A 27,672-nucleotide genomic window follows, 5' to 3' on the forward strand; every position below is an offset into this window, starting at 1 on the left:
CCAGGTGAGCAGAGACCGAGGGTACGGCTTGCTGAAACATCAAAGTAGGGGTGCGGGTCTTCCACACATAGCAGAATTGAACAAGTTTCTTCTAAAATTAGGTAACCGAGACAACACCAGCAGCCCTTGAAATATCTCAGTGCAAGAGGTTGGACATCTATACATGTAAAGAGGATCCCTCCCATAGGAAACCAGAAGAACACCTGAAAACGTTTATCACTAAATCATCACCATGGGAGAAGTTAGTGGGCAATGTAATGCTGTTGATAAGAATGGTTGGGTGGTACTGGACCAGAAGCAAGCACTCTTTTTCATATTGTACGCAACTTAATGAATGTAATCGGGAATGATGATACACTTGTATTTTTTGTGTCACCAAGACATCTTTTTACAGTGTTTTACTGCCTAAAACAACATTTTCTATTACTTTTGATTGTTATTGTTTTTTTTTAATGATAATTTTTGAACAGATCGTAAAGTGACACGCCCTTCATATCTTTGGAGCCTTCTCAAATGCAAGCGCCATGTATTGCCTGGGAAAACTGTTAATAGAAATACATTTTAAAGAAACATTAAAACATCATCTAAACAAAAAGAAAGCAGTCTATAGTGCCTGGAACCAAGTGTCTTTCATGATCTTGTGTGCACAAATTTGCTATCAATTTACTACTGTTAATTTCAGCAGCACAAGACTTGAAGCTATAAATCTGAAGGGAAAGAATATAACACAGCTTGTAGAACCATCCTAAAAATAGAGCTTGCAAGAACATATAATGATTGGCAATTCATTGAATTTGTCATCTGATCAAACAGTCCCAGAAAGAAAGTGTGACAAACTCAGGTCCATGAAAAGGAGAGAGCGGGAGTAATAAACTGAACCTCTGTCTTTACAAATATATTTATTTTCTTCGACCATCACTGTTCTGTGTCACTACAGAGAGCAGCATTATATACAGTGTAATAGCCTACGTGGCACCTGATTTCGATGCATGTTTAAAACAAAGCAGCAAAGACGTTGGGGCATTTGACAAGTCGTTAGAATTCAAAATTCCCTCCCACCCCGCCCCAGCATCCTGTGCACCCTTTGATACCCCATATGAACTGTCTTCTGTAGGCGTCCTGTGTAACTCTGAGACACTTCATTAAAATTGCAGGTGAAGGAAGTGGCTTATAGAGCATAACAAAAGGCAATAACTGATTTGGCTCAGGAGGTTTAAACTCCACAGCATTATTTTTCATATTCCTTTCGCCATTTCACCAGTTTAGGTGATATTTGGAGAAGATACTCATCTAGCAAAGCTTTCGTTCACCTATGTACATTAAATGATACCAACTTTGGCATAAATATCCTACTGAAAAATTCCAGAGTTCATTTTTGGTACTCTATAAAAGCTGTGCAGCACTAAAGCATTGTCAGTCGCAAAGTAATCGCTAAGAAATCTGACGACATGTTAGAACTTTTTGACCTATCGAATTCCGTTAACACTAGTGGTGGATGGATTTAGATTTGTACTTGAAGGTCAATGAAAAATCGTGCACTCTTGTTTTTGAGACCACTTTGTGTGCTCATCTATGCTATAAACGGTGTCTTGCCGAATGGAGAAGGAAAAAACTGCGTTCCTCAGTGCTGTTAAATAATGTTGGTTTCATACACAATACCTAGATGATCTGTAGTCTCTTAATAGAAAAATAAATGTAGCTTGCTGTCTGTGTATTGGTAAGCTGATATGAATTGACAATGAAGCTAAATATTATTGTTGATTAGGTTAAGGGAACAAATAATACCCCTTTTTAGGTCTCTCTTACAGAAGTTATTGAATTTTATTTCATTACTTTCCTTTCTCTTCCCTGGAGTATATCTGCACCATGCTTCTGATTCGATGGTTTCCATCTTTGCACAGTTCCATATCAAGTAACTTAATGTTTTTTCATCACAGGTGTGCATGTGTTTTCCTCCCCAGGCACCCTTGTGTGCTGCTCTCCCCCAGTTCAAGCCATGCTCGTCCTTCGCTTCCCACTTGGCTTTATTTCTTTTCCATCCCCAGTGAAAACCCCTTTTTTTATTTTTTTTTTGCCATCCTGACAGGCACATAAAAGAAGCACTGGATAAGCCAAAAAGCGAGACCTATTGGCTTTGCCAACTGCTATATTTTTTTGTATTTGAGATGCTAAAATGTGTAGAAGTGTTATACCAACTTGATACCATAAGCTTTTATTTTAAAAGACGTACATGATACCAGAGCAATACTAATTGTTATGTTTTTGTGAATGCAGTCAAATAAACAAACCTAGAAGCTATGTGATATTTTCTAGCAAATATTCCACTTCACTTGCATGTTCATTGCTAACACACTACGTTTTTTTTTTTCCAATAGTGCGGTTGGAGGTGAAATCTTCGACCAGTGTATTGCCGAAAGAGAAGAGGCCTTTAAGGAAAAAGATGTTCAAAGACTCCTGAGTCAGATCTTGGAAGGAATTTCCTTTTTGCATAAAAATAATGTCGTTCACCTAGATTTAAAGGTAAGAAATTATTTCCTCGTGGCACATGTGCCTTTGCTGTCCTTTTCCTTATCATACGCATTTGCATGTGCACTAAATTTACTAGGTAAATGTAATTGTAAAGATCTGGTTATGGGCAGGAAGATCTTTAACATAAATCTGTGATGTTGCCTTCTAACACTTCTAATCTCTTGTGGATCCATCTGTCATGGTATGTTAAGACTTGAACGCTACAAGCTGTGTGAAAAAAAAAAAAACAGTGCATGGCCTGTACAGTTTATACGCTGGCCCACTTCCCCCTTTTTAGGGTCGAGCCCGCGTTGCATGCGCTCGCGCATGGGTATCGCAGCGAGACGCTTCTGTATTTAGAAAAGGGCTCGGAGCCCTGTCAACTTCACGTGTTTTTTATTGGTTCGTGGGCTTGCCTAATAAAATCTGCTTGCTTTCATTAGTCGAAGGCAAGCATACGTCATGCCTTTTACGGTGGCTAACCCTCCTCGAGCGCAGCGACCAAGTACAGAAAACATGCAAGGCTCGCTGTTTTCCATTGGGCTCGTGGACTTCTTTTTCTCTAATTTACGAGCGCGATCTCGCTTGGCAGAAGTCGAGCGCTTTACATAGTTAATTTCACTTTTTCGGGTTGTGTACACAAATGCACTTTTGCCCAATAGGTGAAAAGTCGGGTTAGGAGTTTACAACGCGATCAGCTCTAACATGAGCAAACGCGAGACCCGTTGCATTGTAAATGCTTGTTGTAAACTGCTAACTCTGTCTCGCTGCCCAGCGTTTACTGGAATTAGCATCATAATTGTAACTTTATACTGTTGGGTCTGGCATCTTTACATAATAATATACCGGCAATTGGTTAGTCCCCCCTCCCTCCCTCACCCCACCCCAATCCCCTGCGCTTACAAATGTGAGTCTCAGTTTGGATCGGGCCACACAACAGGCACACTCATTACTCTTAGCATTTTGCTTGTTTGTTTTCAACATGAGTGGTACGCAAGGCAAAGCAAAATGTGAGAGTCACAAAGTCTGTCTCCAGAGACGTGTATGGTGACTATGCTGTCGCCCTCTTTCCAAAATTGCCAAACCTCCCGATGTGGTTCCCTCGTTGCTGGGGTTCACTTATGAGCCCTGTTTAAGTCTCCTCAACATTCTCTGCCATGCTTCATGCAACTGGCAGAGGAGGGTTGCGTCACGGCCCTGTTGGCAGCAGCTGTAAGAGTAGGAAAGGCTTTGTTCCTCTTCCCATTTTCAGTGTTATCTTATAGTCTACACTCGCTAACTGCAAGAAAGCAAGGCTAATGAAACCCTTGGAAGAAATATTGCCAGTAGCCATTAAATAGCTGTGATGCGCTGGGCCACACTAAAAAGTCTGTTTTATTTGACACTTATGCCTCCTATTGCTGCTGCATCCACCAAATCTTTCGTCTTCTCTCATCTGAGATTGGGTTTGCTGACATCCAATCCCTTGTCCTGCAGTTGTCCTCTGAAAAATACAATCTAATGTACAGAGATGACAGAAGCGGTTTAGCTGCTACAGTGGGTGATAATTGTTACAGCTGGAATAACACTTTGACACTGCGTTTGTAGTTTGTATTAAAAACTACCTTTTTGTCTTTGTTTTCCTTGAAAGAGGGTAAATACTTTCTTTTCAATGAAATATACTCTCTTCTCATTTGGCTGAATTGGTTTAATATTATAAAATTAAAAATCAGTGTTAGAAAATCATGTCTGTTGTAGACAGGAATTGTTTTCTGTAATGCTTTTTCACAGAGGAAAGGTGTTTTCAGAGATGCTGCACATGCTCAAGAATGTTATACTGTTTATAGATTAGGAGAAAATAGCCATTGTAAAGAACTATGATCCCAAGTAACACTTCCTTCTCTAGGCGGGCGCTTTCGTATGTCATAAGATTACAGAGATGCAAATTATCAAATCAGAGGCTGAGACTTAGAAATCTGTAGATCTGGGGAAGTGAAAGTCATTTTCAATCTTGGTGAAACCTCTGAGAAAAGGGGCATCAACAATTCCAACAAATGCTTCAAACCCTTCTCTGGAAATACCAGCAGCTGCATAAAAGACGGATGCACCAGCAAAGGGGACTTTCCTGAAACAAGTTAGGCCAACAACTGTTTGGCTCCTAAGCAAAGACTGTAAACCAGAAGGGCTATGAATGTGCCTACTTTCCCTCCTCTTGCTTCATTCTGTTGGGGTAAGGTAATACAAATAGTCTTGAACAGTAGAACGCCATCAACAAGGCAGCGCAGTGCTGAATATTGTGCTTAATGACTGAGTTGACTTTCAAGATGCCTCTACCTGCAATTTCGTGAAGGAAGGCACCAGCGTTCCATCGAGAGCTTATGTGAAGAACTAACATTTTCTGAAGAAGGAATCAGTGCCTTGTAAGCACAAAGACGAGGGAATGTAATTCGGGTATGTTCTCATCCAAAAGTAAGGTCACAATATCAGACCCATTCTGGACTGAAATACTCCAAATGGTTTTACAAGTAAAAAATATATGGATGTGTGCCCAACACCAAATAACACCTTCCAGTTCATCCTAGAGACCTGGTGTTTGCTGTCAACTTTCAGGACACTCTTTTTCACATCTCGTTTTCAAAAAGCCATCGGAAATTCCCGAGGTTTGTAGCAGAAAATCTTAATTTCAGTACAAGGTGCTTTCATTCAGTCTAAAGTCCACCTCTACACCTAAGAAAGCAAAACACGGTCATCCGCTCCAGAGGGACTGAGGAAATTGATATCTTGCATCTGAATGGTGGTAACACCTTGCTGGTTGGCCTCCAAGAATCCGAAGTGCATCCCTTTAAAGCATCCGACATGCCAGAAAGCGTCTCATCCAGGGCCTGAAGAGATGCAATCACATCACCACAATCCTGATGGACCTCCATTAGATCCCTTTGCTGGCTTGCATCATCTTCAGAACCAGCTGTATGATTTACAAAGCCATCACTAACCGCACTCCCACTTATTTTGCAGACATACTTCCAATCTCTGTTTCTTGGCACACCGGCAGCCAGGACTAAATCAGACCGCAGAATAAGAAGAGGTAAAAAAACAAAATAAAAAAAAAAACAAGGCAGGAAACCTTTTCCATAACAATAAAATTATTATTACACAGGTGAACCACCTATCCTGACACTCGTTTACGTTTTTGACCCTGTCTTGTGGCTGCTATTTGTTGGCTTCCTTTCCACCATAAAAATACCACATATGTAATACAAATGGACATGACCACACATTGCAAATGTTCCAAAGTGACCTCTTAGTTCACCTACGCCATTCGCAAGTGCTGATGAAGCAACACCCTTTCTGGACACTCTATGCATGATTTTACCTTTAACCCACAACCTCAGCAAAAAAACGAACACATTGACTCCTGGGCCTACCTCTCTTCAAGCCACTTTTGTATAATAGTCTCATAACACTGGCCAAAGGACGACCTAATTTCTAACCCTGCCAGTGGCAATAGTGCAGTAATTAATTGCTTCTCAAACTATGATCTTCCATCCAACTCCTATAAAGAAGTCGATTGTTACTTCAAGATAAGCAGGTAACAACACCTAGAAATACAAAAAAAGAGTTGGGGGCGACAAGAAGGGAGAGAAGGCCCAGATCATTTGATGCTCTCCACTGCACTCCCACTGACGCGCAACACAGCGAATTGGGACAAGTCTCCCATAGCAGCTGACATATTTAAAAGGTGAGAACACCCCTGTTGGTTGTTGTCGTCTACCTTGTAGGCAGTGAGTATCTTATGCATGGTCCATCACTCTACTGTCACACTATATTATCAGCTCATCAGTCTTACAAGGTGGCTGAGCTGTACAGCTGTATATGAACGTTCTAAGCACTCGTCTTACTTTTTAGAATGGATGTCTGATGGCAGTGATCAGGGTTCTGATGCACTGCGTAGTGCCCACATTAAAAATGACATGACTCATTCTGCCTCAGCCTGATTGTTAATCGGTCTCTGAGGCTTTATAACCTGTAGATTTTTCCTTGTCCGGTGCCTCATCTGCCAAAGGAACTGCATTCTGTTTACTATTCTCAAATGTACAAGCCTCTTTTCAGTCCCATGCTGCGAACACCTAAGTGAAGTGTGATGGACACACCATGATTAATTTGGCTGACAAAAGCAGCATCTCTAAGTTTCAACTTCAAGATTCTTTCAGGAGCTGACAAGTTGTTTAGCTGCTGATCCACAACAAGTTTCACACTGCCATTTACAGAAAACCTAGCACTCTGATAGTGTTCCATCTCGAGCAAACCAGCACATGAATTCTGCAGTTTGACGCTGACCACGATGGAGTATGTGTTGGATACACCAGCCAAGTTTGTCCTGGTCAAACACTTTACCTTTTGATTTGTATTCCTTTTAAGTTTCAATCCAACACAAGAGTACACTTCTAAAGCCCACATGACCTCAGGGGAGGCACTTAAAGGCTCACTGGTTATGTAGTGGCCAACAGCAGGGTACAGTCTAAATACAGTTCCAATGATCCGCAGGTCAGTTGTAGGAAAAGCCTCTTGTAGCTTATTGTATCCCTGTAGCTTGAACAGGAGGTCAACCATTGAGTCCACCCTCTGTCCTGGATACAAGAGGGAGCGGTCCAGTTTTTCAGGGCTCTTCTTAGGTCATAGATGGCAGGTTCAGCCCTCTTCTAGTCCTCCTCAGGACCAGTGGTGTACTGAAGTGGGTGCTTGGAGATGCCATACGTATACTCAACACAAGCTAGTGCGTGGCACTAACTATGGGGCATCCTCTAACCAATTCTATAAAAGTTCCCAAGGCTACCCATACCCACTTTGGGTATTTTTTTTTTTAACAAAGGTCAAAGTATTCTGCCACACTAAACTTAGATTCTGAAGGCTGGGGGGTGAACGTGAGGATTTTACTTTGGTAATTCTAGTATCCTTGTACCTCAAACACTAAAATCCAGTTTAGGGCAGCCCCAGTACCCCAAATAAACCCAGAGACAGATATCTGGTAGAACAAAAGTAGGGGTTTCCAACAACTAAATAGAGGATACACAACAATTTGTTGGCATCCTGTTTCCCTTCCTTTCAAGTTTTCACCAAAGTCTTTAATGGAATTCAGCAAACCTTTCAAGCAGAATCTAATACTGTAATGTCAAAAGGATGTTCACAGCCCCAGCTCAGCTGTGAAAGGTTCAGAGGATCCTCTGTCCATTCAGGCCAGCATTCTTGTGTTCCTGTGAGGCATTTCACACCTTTCCTACACTTATGCAAATGCTAATCAGAAGTTGGTAGAAGTTTGAGAGCCAGTACAAATAAGCCTTCAGGAACTTCTGGCAGGAAAAAGGTAACTTTCTAAAATGTACTTCTCCTTAATATGTCCTAAAAAACTGAATTGGAATTTTCATAACTATTAAAATAGTTGTTTATTTCCCTAGCTATTCCCTTTTCTGAGATACAGTATTTGTATTTTTCATCTATACTCTGGTTTTCTACATAGGGCAGCTAGGAAGGCCACAGTGAAAATAGCTCTTGGCTGCTAATCGCTGTAAGGATGTAATACCATTAAATTTAAGCTTGTCCTACTTTTGAATATCATACACCCTTCCTTTTGGGCAACAAAGTCTACATAGCAGTGCCTTATTAATATTTAACAGGGGGTTGGGGACAGGTCTAATTAAAATGTTTAAACTGCACCAGTTGGGTTATAATGGTAGGGCTGCAACCATGTTTTATTCTGTCGCTGTAGTGGATTGCACAATATGTGCTGCAGTCCACTAGTGACACTTAACTTGCAGGCTCTGGGTACATTTTGCACTAGATGGTATGGGGTTATATGTAAGCTAAATATACCATTTGGGAATATTCTTACTCAACCATGTGTAAAGGAGGAGCAGAAGCTCTTTACCACTGGTTAGCAGGATTAAAGTACCCAGAGTTCTAACACCAACAAAAATATAAGGTCCAGCAAAAGGCAACAAATCCAGGGTGGCCATTCACAAAAGGCAGGTTTCATAAACCCATCAAATCCTGGATGCAACTATTAAGAACTTTGTCCACAGTATTTGAAATTATTTTCCACATCATAGCACACACTTAGTGTGCGTAAGACATAATATAATTGTTCAGATCTATCTTTTCTAAGAGAAACGGTATTATGAAAATGGCTGGGGTTCAGCTGCAGCTCAGCAGATGTCATGTTGTGAAATTACCAAGACCCAGACACTAGTCTGGGAAGACTGTCCTCTACCAGTATTACAGAGAGCTAGAGGTAGTTTTGGATCTGACTCTGAGGCTGTTTAGGGCATTCAGCATGTTCCTCATGACAAAGATGGTGATGGAGGAGGGGAATAATTTACTCCCCCTCTGCCCTCATTGCACTAATATGTTTTTTTATTTAGACCTATAAAACACTAGTGGCGTGGACACTGTTGGGACTGAGAAGAACTCGCCAGTGAGTCTCTCAAACAAATATAGTCTCTTACACACTGGTGTTTGACAGAGAGGCAGTTCTGCTAGAAATGCAGTTGACTATTCTGGAAACTAAGGCAGATTTGCACACTCACATTTTGCAGCCAGGTCCTCCAAATATCGATCTATTGCTGCATTCATGGAGACCCTGGCATTTCTTTTGAGTGCTGCTACTGATCCTTCCTACAGCTAGATGCCATAGGCATGCCCAGGGAAATCCTACCTTCTTAAGAGCATCGAACACTATAAAGCCTAGTCCTCAGTATTCTGCTAGTAAAATAACTAGTATTTTCCTCATGGCTCTGCCAGATAGAGAATCGAAGTACATTGAGCTTTGAAGCGAGTCTTCTCTGCCACTCTGACTCTAGGGTTCATTCATGCTATTTGCCTTTTGGCGCTGTAACATCATGTCCTCGGTGATTGTGATGCCTGAGATCTTGCCCGCTCTACTCGAAGAGTTGCAGAACTCATTCACTCAGATGATTCAGGGTGGAGAGGATGCATACAGGCCATTATTATTTTGCACAGAATGCTACCTCAGTTTGTACCCAGCCTGTCCCACTTACGGTGTCACACTGAAGTATACAAAAAATTGATGGGGAGAAAACAGCCTTGGGTTGCTTATGTTCCAGTTCGGGGAGGACCTGACCTGGCATTTTGGGCTCAGCTGTTTCTACTGGAGCAGGGTCAAGACAGATTTGCATATGGCTGGCTCCAAACTGTGGAGGGCATGGTGTGCAAAATAACGATGGACTGCGATGCGGCCCGATTAATTACCAATGTCTGAGAATAATTCAAGCATTCTATCCATCACTTTTTGTATACTTCATTGTGATGCCCTTAGTGGGACAGGTATGCTCCGACCTTTGTCCCGTGCATATTGTCCCGTGCATATTGTCCCAATGGAACCAAACTACACCCCACTGATGAGCCCTACAAAGGGTGAAACCGGTCTTGGGTTGCTTGTGTTCTGGTTCAGGGTGGACCTAGCCTGGTGGTGGGACTGGACTGTCCCCATTGGAGCAGGGTGAAGACTGATTTCCATATGGTTGGGTCCAAACTGAGATGGCATGTTTGGCAAAACAACGATGAACTTGGATGCAGCCCCCAGTAATTAGCAGTGGCTTATATTAATTCAAGCATTCCATCCATCCCTTTTTTGTTTACTTCAGTGTTCCATCAAGGACAGTCTGATTCATGTTCTGATGATCAACCTGACCACCATGTAGAACTGCAGCAAGCAGGACAGAGTAGGCCTACATGCGTGTTGTGCCAGGAGATGCTGAGACTATGGTGACGGCTGAACCTTCGGAGGATTTCTCTGTCAACGTATCACCTGGCAGGCTCCCTCAGTGGCAGGGCAGACGAGCTCAACAAACGCCGTATGACGGACCACTAGTGGTGTCGTCACCAAATGGTGGATTGAAGCGTATTCACCTGGTGGGGCATGCATTGAAAGGATATTTTTTCCACTGCCGAAAACACTCAAGGTCACAACTTTTGAGTCCTGGAGATTTCACCTTGGAGCTCCTTGGGCCATATCTTTCTCTTTTTGTTGGATATCGGTCCCCTTGGTTTTTCCACCTCTATGCCAATTCCTCAAGTTCTGAAGAAGGTCAAGAGTGACCAGACCCAGCTTATCCTGGTAGCACCGGATTGGGTCTGGTACTGCAAACTTCTAAGACTATATCTTCCCTCTGATCTGTCTCTCTTAAGGAAGACCTGCTGGCTCTAAAACCGACTTGGTTCTTCATCCAAACCTTCAAACTACACTTCTATGCCTGAAGATTGAGTGTAACCTGCCTTTGAAAGTGGTGAATATGATTTTGGCTGTACATTGTCAATCCACCAAGTCAATCGATTTTAAACACTAGCCACAGTTTGTGACCTGGTGTAACAACTGTCTGGTTAATGCTCTTCAAGTTAAGCTTCTCGGTGTACTTCTGTTTGTTCTCTTGCCCAGCAAAGTCTTGCTGTGGACACAGTTTTTTTTTTTAAATAGTTCTTTTATTGTTTTAACAAACAGGACAATCTACATGGCACCTAAATATCAGAAGCAGTACAGTATCAGCGACCAATAATGCAGTATGTCATTTCTGATATTGAATAGTAGACAATCATATATCAAGTAGCATAAATCATTAACATGTGGCAAAGTATAATACCCTGGTTTACATACGTGCAGCATTGTAAAGAACAGGAGCAGTAACATTAGCGGCTGTAAACAATTATATGTACAGTAGCATTGAGTTCCATTATAATTGTGCCAAGGGTGTGAGTACTGGAGTAAGTAGGATTTGAATTGGAGAAAGTGCACGTTTGGCAAGTGGGAGCAGGTGGCCGGGGGTAGCCGCCATCAGTGCGGGCACAGCCTTTTGCTATCATTAGGAAGCCATATCAAGGAGTATGGAGGTGATGTTCGTTATCGGGGTAGTTTAACAGAGCTATGGTGGTCAGGTGTCTGACTTAGCCTCCACTTTTTCCAAATATTTGTGCCAGTCTGGAGGTGTTTTTGATAGCATTTGGCCTGGTCCACCTTTACTCTGTGCATGTTGTTCTGCTAGAATGGCTGAGTGCAAGTCAGAAAGCCACAGGAGAATGGGGGGTGGCATAGGTAACTTCCAGCACATGGCTATTCTTTTTTTTTTTTGCTAGGACACAAACAAGATCCACAAATTTGTTAACAGGTCTCCATGCAGGCATACAAGAGATAATGCCCAGCAAGCAATGTGTACCTACTCTCCCTAAGGTGATACCAGTGATGTCGGATATCACTTTTATAACTTTGTCCCAGTAGAGGATAAACTGGAGGGCAGCGCCACACCATATGTGTGAAGTCCGCTGGGGTGATTTGACAGCAGGGGCAAGTAACAGAGGTGCCTGGGTACATTTGTGATAGCCGTTCTGGTGTAAGATGTGTAGGATGCAAATAATTGAACTGTGTATACTTCAACTTAGCATTCGTGAAGATCATTTTCAGTGTCTCGAGACACTGAGCCCATTGTTTATCTGTCAACGTGATATTGAGAGCGGTGTCTCACTACTTATTAAAAAAACATAAGGGGAGCCTTGTTAGCCATGTATATAGAGTTATAAATATGAGTAACAGCTTTGCCGGCACCACCATGCATTAATAAGGTTTGTTGGAGAAGGAAGATCTCGGGTTAATCATGTGTCTTCCACCGTGTCACATATAAGTAACGTGTAAGAGTGGCATAGATGAGGAATGAGCCTTGTGAGATACCATAGTCATCCGTCAGGGTTTCAGATGTATTAAGGATCTTATCTGTAAAAAAAAAGTCGCCTCATACTGACAGGCCAGCTTCAAGCCAGACTGCTGCATCTGGCCGCATTTGTAACGTGTGACATCGCGGTAATGCCCACAGGGATAATTCTGGTGCATACGGATTACAAGCATTCTTTTAACCACGTAGCCCAACTTATCTTAGCTATGCGCATAAGTGCATTACCCTCTCCACCTGGTACCACTGTATTTGAGCCCAGTTGGCATTGTAGTATTGAGAGCTGAAGTGCACCCTCAAACCACTGCCCAAGTTCTAACTTATTTATTGCTGCAAGCCAACATACTGACCATTGTAGTTGGGCTGCCGCATAGTACTATTCGTAGTTTGGGGCACGGAGCCCGCCCCAATCTAAGTGGGCATATAATTTAATAAGCTCTAACCAACGCCTGCCCTTGACCCCAAATGAATGCTGATAGGAGGGATCGCATACCTGAGAACTTCTTGGCAGGCATCCTTAGTGAGAGGGCAGAGAAAAAGTACAGCACTCTAGGGAGGATTAACATTTTGGAGATAGCCACCCTACCTGCTGGCGAAAGTGGCAGCGACAACCAGAATGGTAGAGGAACCTCGTGCTTGTAAGAGCCTTGCCTATATTGCCTTGTATCAGATCTTTATCTGAATAATATATCCCGACACTTAAATACTTAATGGAGTCACATACCCAGGAGAGTGGGGTACTTGGAAGCTTGTTTCGTTGGGGCACCGTTAGGGGGAATAACTGCGATGTATCCCCCCCCAATTCACCTTCAGGCCAGAGTCCAGGCCAAACTGTTTCAATAGTACCATAAGGTGAGGAAGTATTGTGGCACCGTTCCACAAGTAAACTAAAGCATCATCTGTGTACAATGAAATAATGTACAATTAACCCCTGGCTTGGATCCCCCATTCAGAGGCACTTATCTGGAGTGCACATGCAGGGAGTTCCATCGCTAGCGCAAATATTATCGGGATAAAGGACTGCCCTGTCAGGTGCCGCGACCTATGGTGAATGTGTTGGAAATAACGTGTCCTGTCTTTACCCGTGCAAGAGACATATCGTAGAGTAGATGTATCCATTTAAGGAACCAGGGACCCATACCTATTTTTACAAGTGCCTCCCTTAGATAGTCCCAACTTATGGGTCGAACACCTTCTTTATGTTCAGCAAAGCCACCCAGGGGTTGGCGCCAGTTGCCTGTTCCCAGTCAATTAACATAAATAGGCTGTGTAAATTTAGGAATGTATTTCTACCTGCTATAAACCTGTCTATCAGGGGTTACTGTGGTGACGGTTAAATGCTGTTTTTCTGCACGTTCGTACTTTCTACATTTACCTGATCAGCATTTCTCCTTTATCACCGGGTGTCATACCTTTTTTGGAAAGTACACATGTTTCAACCTGCACCCTTACTAATGCAGCTGTGGGACCTTAATTTGATCCTTATGTTCTTGATGTGCATGCCTTTTGAACTTATGCATAGTTCTTTGGGTTGCTGACCCTTTAGACTATTTTCCTTATAGCAATAATTTACTTATGGTATGTCATAGAGCCGTAGATGCAACTAATGCAGGCTTCCTCTATTCACTTTTTTCAGGATTAGTTGGTGTTCAAGACTTGGGCACCGTTTCCTCCCAAAGTGGTGTATTTTGCATGTGGGGCAGTCCATCACACTCCCAGCTACATTCCTTTAAGGAGGGGACAAAGCATGATTAGTTGGATCTGAACAGAACGCTTAGAATATATATTGATTAGACTGTTGGATGACCAGCTCTTTGACATGTCTGCTGATGCAAAGAATGGAAGGGCAGTTCAGAAATTGACTTTATGTAGATGGATTGTCCTATGTATCAAGGTGGCCAAGAAGGGATCTGTTACGGGCCGTCATGCTCTTTCCACCAGGCTGCCATTATGGCTGTCACAAGGGATGTTCTGGTGCTGGACATCTAATAGGCTGCTACAAGAGCCTCCATCCAACCTCTGTGAAGCCCTATTGTATCGATTCTCTGCTCCGCAGAGAGGGCAGTCTTGCCTGTTCAGTCCTGCAGAACTTTCTGGTATCAGATGCTTTCCTCAGATCCATACATACCTCAGACCCACCATGCTTTGGTAGGTACTGGTTGGGTATCAATTTAAAAGGTGTGCAATCTCTGGTTGGAAGCATTGATCAGAAGAACAAGTTACCTGCCTTTGGAAATGATCTTTCTGATGGATACCCTGTCTAACTTCAGATTCTTCACTGACCCCCTTACCTCTGCTATCTGTGGAGTGAACTTCTTATAGGTCACAAGATCCCATTTAAGGTTCAGCAAAGTTCTGTGATTAGTTGTTCATCTGTTGCTTCTTGTCTGAGGGCGTAGAAGCTGCCTTTTAAACAAAAGGGCAGTGCACAAGATTGGTGCTTATATATGACTATGCATTGTCTTATCCAGAGGCAGGTCAAAGCTGGTGCGCCGTCCCGTGGTGCCACCCATCGCAGAACCATTGCAGAAAATTCCCAGATCCAGCCTTGCTCCCAGGGACATTCAGGAGGTGAGAAATCTGCAGTTAGATAAACTATCCACCTGAAAAAGCATTACTGAAGGTAAGTAACTTGCTCTTAACCACATTTTCACAGAATTGAAACAGCTCTGCCAACCAACAATCCTTCAGGAAAATACTGATGATCTGCTTTCCTCCACAACATACGCTGCAAGGGCATCTGTGCCAATTTGTGTCTAGCAGTGATCTACAGTTTGAGCTTGCTAGACCTAACTGGATAAATACTTACATAATAATCACAGTAGAGCCACATTTGAAAGCTGTCTGCTTTCATCATAGGCTTGATAATGGTTGACTCAGAAATATGGAATTTTAATGCACCATGCTAAAGGCAGTTAGTTATATTGCACTCACCTTAGTAATATACCACTAGTCACAGGTTCACTCAAAAACTGGTAAAATTGTATATAAAGAAGGGGTTAAACACCCAAAAATTGTCACCCAAATATAATTGGAATATCCAGGAGACAGTTCAGCCTTCAGGACGGGTGACCCCTTTCCCATCCAATCAAAATCATAAAGAAAGTTCAAGGTCGAACTGATCAATATAATTAAATCTAAGGGCAATCCCAATCTCAGATACAAATATGACTTGTTGAAAATTGATATAGTCTTCTTTTATTCACAAGTGTGGATTATAACTGAAAGTCACTCGTATAGATAATAGATAATATTCAGCTTGAAAAGTCAAGAAGGTAGTAAGCCTTCAAGTGGTTAAAAAAAAAAAAAGTAGGCAAGACAAAAAGGTAACATCCAAAGACCTAACTAAGCGACTAAGTGCCCAAATCCTTGTAATTATGCAAGCATCGAACACCTTCAAACTGCACTGCTTGATAGTCGAAAAAGAGCACCAAACCAAGAATAACCGGGAAGAGGAAGAAAAAATATCCAAAATTAGTTGATATACTTGGCACCCAAGGGAATGCAGTGTTACCCTTATCCTGAAAGTCTTCATTAGTGTGAGGTAGAATACAAAGGTATGACTATTTCTTATCACCAAAATATTTGATTAAGAAATAAAAAAGATACTCAGAGGGGCACGTGTATGTCCTAGCCCTAAAGGAAAGATCAATGCGGCCGAGTCAGCCAAGGACCAATACAAATAATAACCTGTAATCGCCAAATACTCCACAAAAAGAAAAAAGCATACCAGGAGGCATGGTAATCCCAGGGTGGTCTGCTGAAAGCGCCACGGCAAACAAAAGTATCTTCAGCGGTCCGGATACAGGTATCACAAACAGAACCTCATATTTATGGTGCAAGGGCAAGCTAACGTCGGCGATGGTTCTAAGCAACAATTGCTCCTTCAATTGGTTGTTGTCTGTCCACCCCCTGGCCAAGTCATGGAAAGAGAAAAGGGGGAAAACAGAATGGTCTGTTTCTTATGTTAGCTCGGAAAGAAGCCCCAGAGGTGCCGAGAATATAAACATAATCTTCCCCACACCAAAAATACAAAATCAAAAAAGGATTCAAAGGAAAAACATGACCAAAATTTTAAGCACTCAGAATAAATGTATCCAAATGTATGTAGTTTTATCAGTTGTACAAGATTGCGAGGATAAGGGTGCCATATTGGAGCAGCCAGTTGAATGGCTATGCCTAAAACTAAACCAAGAAAACGGCTCAGTTTCTGCTCATTTTCACGAAAGCAAATATCTACAAAAATAATAGACATATCAATCCAGATCAATGTACCAAATATGTATAGAAAATAGGAAATTCCAAAGTTAGTCATGATTAGGACAGAAATGAAGAAATAGAAAAAATGTGACCACTTGTTCCTAGATAAACAGTGACAAAAAGAATTTCTGATGGATACAACTACCTGTGGATTCCTCACCTCATGAATACTCCCATGGCGCCAGCATTCTACGGAAATCTTCTTACTAGTCTCTGCACGTCGACGAGGACGTCACTGTCTCGCACGCGACGCCGTCTGACGTCATACAGGCAATAAGAGGTCCTCGACGACGTGCGGACGTCAGTTCCCTTTTTTCCGTGCATTCGAAACGGTTATCTTCGAGGGAGCAACTGTTACTCTTGCGGTTACAGTGTATATCTTGCTGCGTACTCTTTCTCCGTGGAAATAATGTCGCAGAGAAAGTCTGGATTTAAGCCTTGTCGTGAGTGTGGAGGCAAGATGTCGGTGACGGATCCTCATTCCGATTGCCTTTGGTGTTTGAGCTCCGACCACGACGTCTCGACTTGTGATTCATGTCAGCACATGAATCCGAAGGCCCTTAAAGAACGTGAGGCGAAGCTGTTTATGGCCAAGTCAAAGGAGAAGCATCACAAGAAGTCTTCTCCAAAACATCGGCGTCATCGAGACTCCCGGCGCCGTAGAGAATCTCGGCGTCATTCAAGGGAGGCTCGTTCCAGGTCTCCGGATCGGCGCCGAAAGACATGGGAGGTCAGCCCCACGGTGACGCCGCATCCTTCGACGCCGTTGCCCTCTCCGGCGTCACCAACTTCGCCTGGACAGGCGTCGGTGATTGAGGTATTGGAGCCTCAAGTGTTTTCTCCGGCGCAGACGCCGAGGCCGGAGTCGGGGTCGCCTCCGAGACAGGCACCCCAGTATCCGGCTTTTCCCACCCCTGGAGCCGATAGTTCCGCATTCTTGAATGCGATGTATGCCATCTTCCAACAGATGGCTCCAGGGGGTGCTCCGGCTGGGCCTTTGGCCTTTTCTTTGGGTGATCCTGCGCCTCTTCGGCCGGCACCCTTTATGCCCTTTCTCCCGTTTGGGAACGTGGGCTCGGCGCCAGTGTCGGCGCCGGTGGCCGCTCCGGTGGCTTCAGAAGGATTGGCCCCGGGGATTTCCATCCCGTCGACGTCGGGATTTCGGCCTGTGACTCCGGTGGGTCCATCTGCTTCAGCTGCTCTTTCGTCGGCGCCGAAGTTACATGTGGCGCCGGACGCGGCGTCGGTGGCTTCTGAAGATCGGCGCCGATCTTCGACTTCGGCGGAGGCATTGTCGACTCCGCGTATTGAACAACGACTTCATTCGAGGAGACGTGCTCTCCGGGTACTAGAAGAGCAGGAGTACCAACGAGCCCTAGAGGAAGGAGAGCTAGAGGACTCGGGTGATGGGCTGCGTGGACTGGAGTCGGCCAGTGGGCTGGACACTTCCCCTGAGTGGGACCTTTCGTCCCCGGGGGAATATACTGAGGAAGCTGCTTCCTTTCATACAGTGGTACGGAAGGCAGCTAGTTTTTTGGACCTGCCTTTGCCGGTGGTGGAGGCAAAACAAAACCTTTTGACGGAGGTGTTGCATCCGGCCTCAGCCGCGGCGGAGCCTCTGTTACCTTTTAATGACGCTCTGCTGGATCCGGTTTTAGAGGTGTGGAAGAGGCCGGCATCTTCCCCAGCAGTTCACAGAGCCGTGGCCAGGAGGTATCGGACGGCTCCAACTGATCCTGGTTTCCTATCTAGGCACCCTACGCCGGAGAGCTTGGTAGTGCAGGCCTCCTGTTCGTCCAAGTCAGCGCCTGGTTCTTTCCCGACGGTGCCTGGGGACAGAGACTCAAAAAAGCTAGAGGCGCAGTCGAAGAAGATTTTTTCGTCCTGCAGTCTGGCGTTAAAGGCCACTAATGCGACCTGTATCCTGGGGAGGTATATTCATGCTCTGATGGATGACATCTCCTCTTCGTTTACAGAGCTTCCCCAGGGTCTTTTGGATCTTGTCTCTGATGCCCAGGCTGCTGCGACCCAAATTATCCAGACGGGACTGGATACCACCGACTCGGTAGCCAGAGCAATGGGCACAACTGTGGTGGAAAGGAGACAGGCCTGGCTCCGTAACTCGGGCTTTTCGCCAGATGTACAGTCCACATTGTTGGATCTCCCGTTTGATGGGGACAAACTGTTTGGGGCTAAGGCTGATTCGGCCTTGGAACGGTTTAAGGAGAGCAGGGCCACGGCTAAGTCGTTGGGACTCCAAGCTCCTTCTTCCACGGCCTCTTCCAGATTCTTCAGGAGGTTTCGTGGATTTGGGCGTGGCTCTTCCTCCTCTTCCTTTCGGGGAAGATATCAGCAACCTGCCTCTTCCCACCCCTATAGATCTTTTAGGGGGAGGGGTAGGGTCCGCACCAGGGGAGCCTCTCAGCAGCACTCTGCCTCTTCCTCATCCTCTGGCGGGGTGCAGCAGGGGAAGCAGCCTTAGGCTTCCACCATTTCCCACTCACTCCTCTCCTGTAGGGGGAAGATTACAGCATTTTCTCACCAAATGGGAGACTGTTACGTCGGACACTTGGGTTCTCAGTGTTGTGGGAAAAGGCTACACCCTTCCCTTTCGGGAGTTTCCGCCCCTCATCCCGCCCCGCCCTTCGTATTGTTCACAAGAACACCTCCTGTTGCTAGAACAGGAGGTAGAAGTCCTCCTTTTAAAGGGCGCGGTGGAGTTGGTCCCGGAGCAGGAAAGGGGTCAAGGAGTTTACTCAAGGTATTTCCTGATTCCCAAGAAGGATGGTCGTTTGAGACCAATTCTGGACCTGAGGATCTTGAATTGGTTCCTCAAGCAGGAAAAGTTCAAGATGCTGACCCTAGCACAGCTGCTTTTGGCGTTGAACATGGAAGACTGGATGGTGTCTGTCGACTTGCAGGATGCTTACTTTCATATCCCGATACTCAAGTCACACAGGAAGTATCTCCGGTTTGTGGTGGGATCGCAACACTACCAGTTTGCGGTCCTTCCGTTTGGTCTTACTTCAGCACCTCGAGTCTTCACGAAGGTGATGTCGGTGGTTGCGGCAGAGCTCAGAAGGAAGGGGATAGCAGTATTCCCTTACTTGGACGATTGGTTGATCAAAGCCAAGTCCCCGGAGCTTGTGTTGCGTCATCTGCAGTCAACAACCCAGTTGTTGTTCGACCTGGGCTTTTCGGTGAACGAGCCCAAATCTCACCTGGAGCCCTCTCAGCGCCTCCTGTTCATAGGGGCAGTACTGGATACAACATTGGGTCGGGCCTTTCCTCCGCCTCAGCGGATTCAAGATATTCAGGATTTGGTTCCAATGTTTCGAAATGGAGCGGTAGTTCCAGTCCTCAAGGTCCTTCGTCTGCTCGGTCTTTTTGCCTCCTGCATTCTGTTGGTCACGCATGCTCGCTGGCACATGAGGGCTCTTCAGTGGTGCCTCCGAAGGCAGTGGTCTCAACACAGAGGGGATCTAGAGGGTACTGTCAAGATCTCCAGAGATGCTGCTGTGGATTTGAAGTGGTGGATTGCAAGCAACAATCTTTCACAAGGAAAGCCGTTCCAGCAGTCGCCACCAGTGGCCACAGTCATAACGGATGCTTCCACTCTAGGGTGGGGAGCTCATCTGGGGGATCTGGAGATCAAAGGTCTTTGGTCTCCAGAGGAACAGATTTTTCACATCAATCTGTTAGAGTTACGGGCTGTACGTCTGGCTCTCAAGGCCTTCCTCCCTTCCCTTCGTGGTCAGTCGGTACAGGTCCTAACGGACAATACTACCACGATGTGGTACATAAACAAGCAGGGAGGAGTGGGGTCGTACCTTCTCTGCAGAGAAGCTCTTCGACTATGGTCCTGGGCAAAGGACCATCGGATTTGCTTGATAGCAAACCATCTGGCCGGAGTCTTGAACGTGCGTGCGGACAGTCTCAGTCGCCACTTCTCGGCAGACCACGAGTGGCGTCTCCATCCAGATCAAGTCCGTTTAATCTTCCACAAGTGGGGGTTTCCTCGGGTAGATCTGTTCGCCACTCGAGAGAACGCGCATTGTCCGTTGTTCTGCAGCCTTCAGTATCCGATGCAGGAAGCATTGGGGGACGCGTTTCAAATGACCTGGTGCGGCCAGTTGCTTTACGCGTTTCCTCCCATACCCTTGATTCCTCGAGTATTGAGGAAGATTCGCCAAGACCGGGCTCTAGTAATCTTAATAGCTCCGGATTGGCCAAGGAGGGTGTGGTACTCCGACCTTCTCCAACTCTCAACGTGCCCGCCGCTCCGTCTCCCTTTCAGGGCAGACCTCCTCTCACAGTCGCAGGGGCAGGTTCTACACCCCAACCTCCAGAGTCTGCACCTACATGCCTGGAGATTGAACGGGGCAACCTGAGTTCCTTCTCTCTCCCGCCTGAGGTAGTGGATGTTATATTAGCGGCCAGGCGACACTCCACTAAATCTATCTACGCTAATAGGTGGTCTAAATTTGTTGCGTGGTGTGGAGAGAGGCAGATTGATCCTTTACATGCTCATCTATCGGACGTTTTGTCTTTTGCTCTATCTCTGGCGCAGAAAGGCTGTGCAGTGGCTACCATTAAAGGTTATTTATCGGCCTTGTCAGCCTTCATATGTCTTCCAGACCAACCATCTTTATTTAAATCCCCTATTGTTATCAGATTCTTGAAAGGTCTTCTAAATCAATATCCTCCAAAGCCATTCGTTATGCCGCAATGGGATTTGTCCTTAGTCCTGACTTTCCTTATGGGGTCCCCTTTTGAACCTATGCATTCTTGCCCCTTGAGGTATTTGGTTTTAAAAACAGTCTTCCTGATAGCTATAACATCAGCAAGGAGAGTGAGTGAGTTGCAGGCCTTATCAGTAAAACCCCCTTATACAACTTTTTATGGGGATAAGGTGGTGTTGAGGACCAAGGCTGCTTTCCTCCCGAAGGTTGTTTCACCCTTCCATTTGGCTCAGGCAATTACTTTGTCCACGTTCTATCCTCCGCCTCATCCTTCCAAAGAGGAAGAAAGACTGCACCGTCTGGACCCAAAGAGAGCGTTGAGCTTCTTTATCGATAGAACAAAGGATTTCAGGCTGGAGGATCAGCTGTTTATTGGATACGTGGGCAAGAGGAGAGGAAAGGCAGTCCACAAGAGAACACTATCCAGGTGGGTTGTTCTTTGCATTAAAATATGTTACTCTTTGGCAAAGAAGGATCCTCCTGAGGGCATTAGAGCTCATTCCACCAGAGCTAAGTCGGCCACTTCGGCCTTAGCCAGAGGTGTTCCTGTGGTCGACATCTGCAAGGCCGCAACTTGGTCGTCCCTTCACACTTTTGCAAAACATTACTGTTTAGATTCTGAGGTTAGAAGGGACGGCCATTTTGCACGGTCAGTGCTGCAGGATTTCTTGGTTTGACCATTTAGGCACCCACCGCCGGGCGTGGTACTGCTTTGGGACTCTATTCATGAGGTGAGGAATCCACAGGTAGTTGTATCCATCAGAAGAACGAGTTACTTACCTTCGGTAACGACTTTTCTGGTGGATACATTAGCTACCTGTGGATTCCTCACGGTCCCACCCGCCTCCCCGTTGCCTTTATGGTCTTGCCAAGTAATCCTTGAGTGTGCTCCTCTTGGTCTTTGAGGGTGCAATAGATGTATATATATAATATATTTATATATATGTAGGTATATGTCTATATATCTTTATGTATATACTTGGTGTGTGTATATATTTTAAAAGAGAGAGTTTTATATATATATATATATATATATGTACATAAAAAGATTTACAGTTATTCATACAATGTGGTGTATTTTTACATTATAATGGATGTTGCTTTGTTCTTTCATTGCATTGCCTGGTTGTTCTCATGCACGTAAAAAATGATTGGTACTGACGTCCGCACGTCGTCGAGGACCTCTTATTGCCTGTATGACGTCAGACGGCGTCGCGTGCGAGACAGTGACGTCCTCGTCGACGTGCAGAGACTAGTAAGAAGATTTCCGTAGAATGCTGGCGCCATGGGAGTATTCATGAGGTGAGGAATCCACAGGTAGCTAATGTATCCACCAGAAAAGTCGTTACCGAAGGTAAGTAACTCGTTCATCTAGCACAATAAACAAGGAGATGACATAAAATAAATTTAAGATGCAAAAACCAACTGGAAGCGTCATTCCATCATTCGGGGGTCTATATATTAGCAACTAAAATATGAGACCCTCTGAGAAAATTAAACGGTTTATCAGTTACACAACCAGAAGTGTATTCCTGCGTCTTTATTTAAACCCTTGGTAGCCGCTTGATTTTTTCAAAATCAGCTGGCGTTCGCGTTGCCTTAGTCGTAGTTCATGGTTTTCTCTTCTTGGGTTCTTGTGTACTAATTCTTTGCCTGCAAAGTGAAATGTTTTATTGTATGGGTGTGGCTTGGTGAAATGTTCTGTCAAAGGATGCCCTGCCGCATTCTTATGTATTTTCCTATAATGTTCTTGAAACCTAATATGTAAGGTTCTGATAGTGCTGCGAAGTAAAGTCTCTTGCAGAGGCAGATAATTGCATGGATCACAGATTTACTATTGCAATCAATCCATTCCCGGATTTTGATTTGTTGACCCTTTGTCCAATGTAATGTCCTGTGTTTTAGACATGCCAAGTTAACACATGTTACAATTATAGCAGGTAAGGAACCCTGCTGGTCTAGTAAGAAAGGTAGATTTAGCTGTCCGTTTATCATTGAATTCTGATATGACAAAAAGTTGTTTAAAGTTTGGTGCTTTCCGGAAACCTATTTCTGGGAAGGCCCGATTACATCCATTAATGGACGGGTTGGTGAACAGAAGATACCAGTGTCTCCTAGTAATTGATCTAATTCTATGATGTTCATGATGAAAATTGGTAATAAATCTGAGTGACTACTTTCTTGCAAGGTCATTCGTTTTTGGCTGTAGGGTATCTGTGCGGTATAACTTGGAGAATTTCAAAAAGTCTGTCTTAAGTTGTGTTGAGTGGTAGCCTTGTTGTTACAACCGAGTGAGAAGGGTCTTGACTCTTTTGTCTAAAGATATTCTCCTCACTACAATTTCTCCTCATAGTAAGAGTTCTCCTTTAGGAATATTTTGAATATTGTGTTTTGGGTGACAACTCTCTGCATGCAGTATCGCATTTGCTGCAGTCTCCTTCCAAAATAGTTAGGTATGTATTTCATTATTGTGTAGATATTGTCAAGTCCTACTCTTTTTTTTTTTTTTTTTGGAGTAGGGGATGTCGTTTTGATATTCCAGATGTAATAATCTAGCTTTCTCAAGAAGGTTGCCAAAACGTTAATATCAGCCTGCCAAAAACATAGGGGGTCATTCTAATTCTGGCGGGCGGCAGAGGCCGCCCGCCAGAATTCCGCCCCCATAATACCGCTCCGCGGTCAGAAGACCGCGGAGGGTATTATGAGTTTTTCCCTGGGCTGGCGGGCGGTCTCCAAAAGACCGCCCGCCAGCCCAGGGAAAAACTCCCTTCCCACAAGGATGCCGGCTCGTAATCGAGCCGGCGGAGTGGGAAGGTGCGACGGGTGCAGTAGCACCCGTCGCGTATTTCAGTGTCTGCAAGGCAGACACTGAAATACCTTGCGGGGCCCTCTTACGGGGGCCCCTGCCGTGCCCATGCCATTGGCATGGGCACGGCAGGGGCCCCCAGGGGCCCCGCGACCCCCCCCCTACCGCCATCCTGTTCATGGCGGCTTTCCCGCCATGAACAGGATGGCGGTAGGGGGGGTCAGAATCCCCCATGGCGGCGCAGCAAGCTGCGCCGCCATGGGGGATTCTGAGGGCAGCGGTAAACCGGCGGGAGACCGCCGGTTTACCCTTTCTGACCGCGGCCAAAGCGCCGCGGTCAGAATGCCCTGCGGGGCACTGCCGGTCTGTCGGCGGTGCTCCCGCCGACCCTCGCCCCGGCGGTCGAAGACCGCCGGGGTTAGAATCAGGGCCATAGTATGTCATCAATATAGCGTCCCCAAAAATGTATGTGTGGTATGAATATGGAGAACGCCTCGTCTCAGAGACAGAATCTCTCAACCGTACCCATGAAAATGTAGGCGTACGTCGGCACAAATTTTGCGCCCATTGCTGTCCTGCACAATTGGCGGTAGAATTTATTAAAACTGAAATAGTTATTCATGAGACAAAATTTCAACATGTCCAAGGTCATCTCATTCACTTCCAAAAAGTTGGCTGGTTTGGTCCATAAAGCTCTGCGTAACGCCTTCATACCATCTGAATGTTGGATTGGAGTGTACCGGCTCACAATGTCCATGGTAACAAAGACCAAATCATCTTCCCACCTGATGTTCTCAAGTTTCCTCAGGATAGCTTTAGGATCCTGTATGTATGCGGGGAGATCCTTCATGAGCTTCTGTAAATGTCTATCAATGTGTTCTCCCAGTCTCAGATGGATGTATGATGGAAGTACGCATGACCACGTCTTTACCACACAGGCCTTTACAACTAATTTGGTTGTAAAAGCGTGTTTGGTAGAGGAACATGCCTGGTAAATTCTCCCCTGCCCTCACCACCGGACACCATACTCCACCCGCCCAAGCCCTTAAAGCTGCCCCTTCCACCCCCTGTTTTGATCCCTACCCTGCACTGTCCTAAAACCTACCCCGCCCTGTCCTAAAAACTACCCTGACCCCTCCACTCCAAAACCTACCCTGCCCTAAAAACTACACACTTCCCCACTCTAAAGCCTAAAAGCTACCCGCCCTGTCCTAAAATCTCGCCTGACTCCTCTGCCCTAAACCGTAAAACCTACTCTATCCTTAAACCTACCCTACCATGTCCTAAAAAACGACCCCACCCCCCACCCTAAAACCTATCCTGCCCTGTCCTAAAAACTACCTCATCCCAACCCTAAAACCTATCCTGCCCTGTCCTAAAACCTCAGCTGTCCTAAAACCTACCGCGCCCTGTCCTAAATACTACCCCGACCTCCCCTCCTGCCCTGTCCTAAAACCCCCCCTATCCCAAAAATGACTTGAGCCCCCACCCTAATCCCTTTCTTAAAAACTACCCCACCCCATCCTAAACTCTAAAAACTACCCTTCCCCTGTTTTAAAACCTACCACGTCCTGTTTTAAAACCGACTACACCCTTTCCTAAAACCTACCCTGCCCTGCCTTAGACTACCCCGATTCCTATCCTAAAACCTACCCTGTCCTAAAACCTACCCTACCCTGCCCTGTCTTAAAACTATCCGACCCCCGCCTTCACCCTCAACCCTAAAAGCTACCTTGCCCTGTCCTAAAACCTACCCCACCCTATCCTAAAAACTATCTCGACTTCCCCACCCTATAACCTACCCCACTCTAAAACCTACCCCTCCCTAAAAGCTAACCTGTTCCCCTACCCCATCCTAAACCCTAAAACATACCCGGTCCTAAAAACGACCCTCAACCCTAAAACCTACCCCACCCTGTCCTAAAAACTACCTCGACCCTGTCTTGAAAACCTCACCCCCATGAGACCCTCCCCCCAAACCTGGCCCCACTTACCTCTCTCTCCTTTAGTCGCTGCTCCTTCCTGTTTCACCCGAACTGCTCTCTTTACTGTTACTGTTTACAGTTAAATGCATGTGCTAAACACATGAGTATTAAATCCACATGCATGGTAATGGCAGCATGGTCATTGCATAGCTTTGCATTGACCGAGTTGTTACTGATGTTTCCCGTTTTGAACAAGCTGAGTTGATTCCAAGCAATAGTTGGTCTCCCTGGAAGTGGCGTGCCTTTGTTGTGGACTTTAGGTAGCATGTAAAATGCAGGTATGGTAGGGTGGGTAATTTAAAGATAGTCCTTTTCTTCATCACTAAGTAGACCTTTTTCATACCACTGTTGAAAAATGCGAATCTGAGATTGATTTTCTTGACAAACTGGGAATTTACACTCCTCACCCATTAATCGTCCTGATAATCGGTAGCCCCCAGGTCGATTATACTCAGGTTTTTCCCTTTAGAGATCACTGCACTTCCACTGAAGACGTGCTCCTGTTTTGTCATGTAGTGTCTATAGTTGAGATCACCGTTGTGTTTTTTCTTTTCTATTTATATATGCATTTACTTGATGACTGCATCTTGAAGAATTTACAATGAGAATTTGCAGTCCATTTTTGGTGTTATAGTTCTAAAACTTCTCAACATGTTCTTGTGGCCTCTGCTAACTTCAATATTTTGCAATGCTGTTTATAATCGTCCTTTTGCCTATGAAACATATCTGTAGAGGTAGCTTTCAGACAAGCGATGCTACAACAAAGGGGCAATGCAGACAGTGGTAGGGTTAAGAATTGGAGTAGCAGACTTACCCATTGTTTTGCATTACGTTACTCTACATCATTTCAAAATTAATCCTGCTTTTAAAAAATAAGTACATTTTTATGTTTTATTTTTTTATTTTTTTGCTGAAGCGTGAACTTTTTATTCTCCCCCCCCCCCCCACTCAGTTGCCAGTTTGTGCGAATTGGAGTATTATATGTGTGAAATTTTGCCAATGCTGTATATATTTGCAGTGAAATACCAATGCATTGCCTTCTCTTGTATCTCTGTTATATACCAATTTGATGTTCTTCTGGCATCCAATTTTTATTCCAATGCAGGATAATCATTCTGTTCCACCCATTTTGTCTAGATAGTAAGTAAGAGCTGTAAAATGCAGTGAAGTCTGTTTGCCTGTTACCATTGGTGGAGTCAATACTTTGTCTGGCAAGAAATCATGTTTAAAGTGACATTGCCTCTAGGTAGTGACATTATTCTTTGCTCCTCTTAGAGCCACTAATTCTCATAGGTGGGTTTTTATCCTTGAAAATGTGCAAAGAACGTGCAGTATATTATACGTCTATGCCAGTGCACCTTTCCTCGAATGGCTCTTGCAAGCTGTCTAGCATTAAAAGTTGGGAGCCAGGTGGGAGCATTTTGTTGAGATGTTTACATGGCTTTAAATCGGATGTGCATTGCAAGTGTGTCTTATACACATTTCTAATCCAATTTCAATAATGTCAGTGCACCACAATCGACAATATTGAAAAGTCCAATTCTTTAATGTAGTTCCATATAAATCTTCTCCTTATTCTTTTTTCTTAAAATAGCATACATTCATAGCAGAAACAGCCAGCGCAGTTCATCTTTAAAAGATGACTTCTTCAGGACTAATGGTTC

General features: G+C 44.7%; 1 protein-coding gene across 1 annotated transcript in view; it reads left to right on the forward strand.

The window, feature by feature from the left end:
* STK17A (serine/threonine kinase 17a) overlaps positions 1-27,672 on the forward strand; it is a 235,803-nt gene that overhangs the window by 137,030 nt on the left and 71,101 nt on the right. The window contains exon 3 of the mRNA XM_069216006.1: positions 2,376-2,520. Within this exon, the coding sequence (XP_069072107.1) occupies positions 2,376-2,520 (145 nt within the window). The remainder of the gene's footprint in view (positions 1-2,375; positions 2,521-27,672) is intronic.

Source organism: Pleurodeles waltl, chromosome 2_1 (genome assembly GCF_031143425.1).
Source record: "Pleurodeles waltl isolate 20211129_DDA chromosome 2_1, aPleWal1.hap1.20221129, whole genome shotgun sequence".
Lineage (NCBI taxonomy): Eukaryota > Metazoa > Chordata > Amphibia > Caudata > Salamandridae > Pleurodeles > Pleurodeles waltl.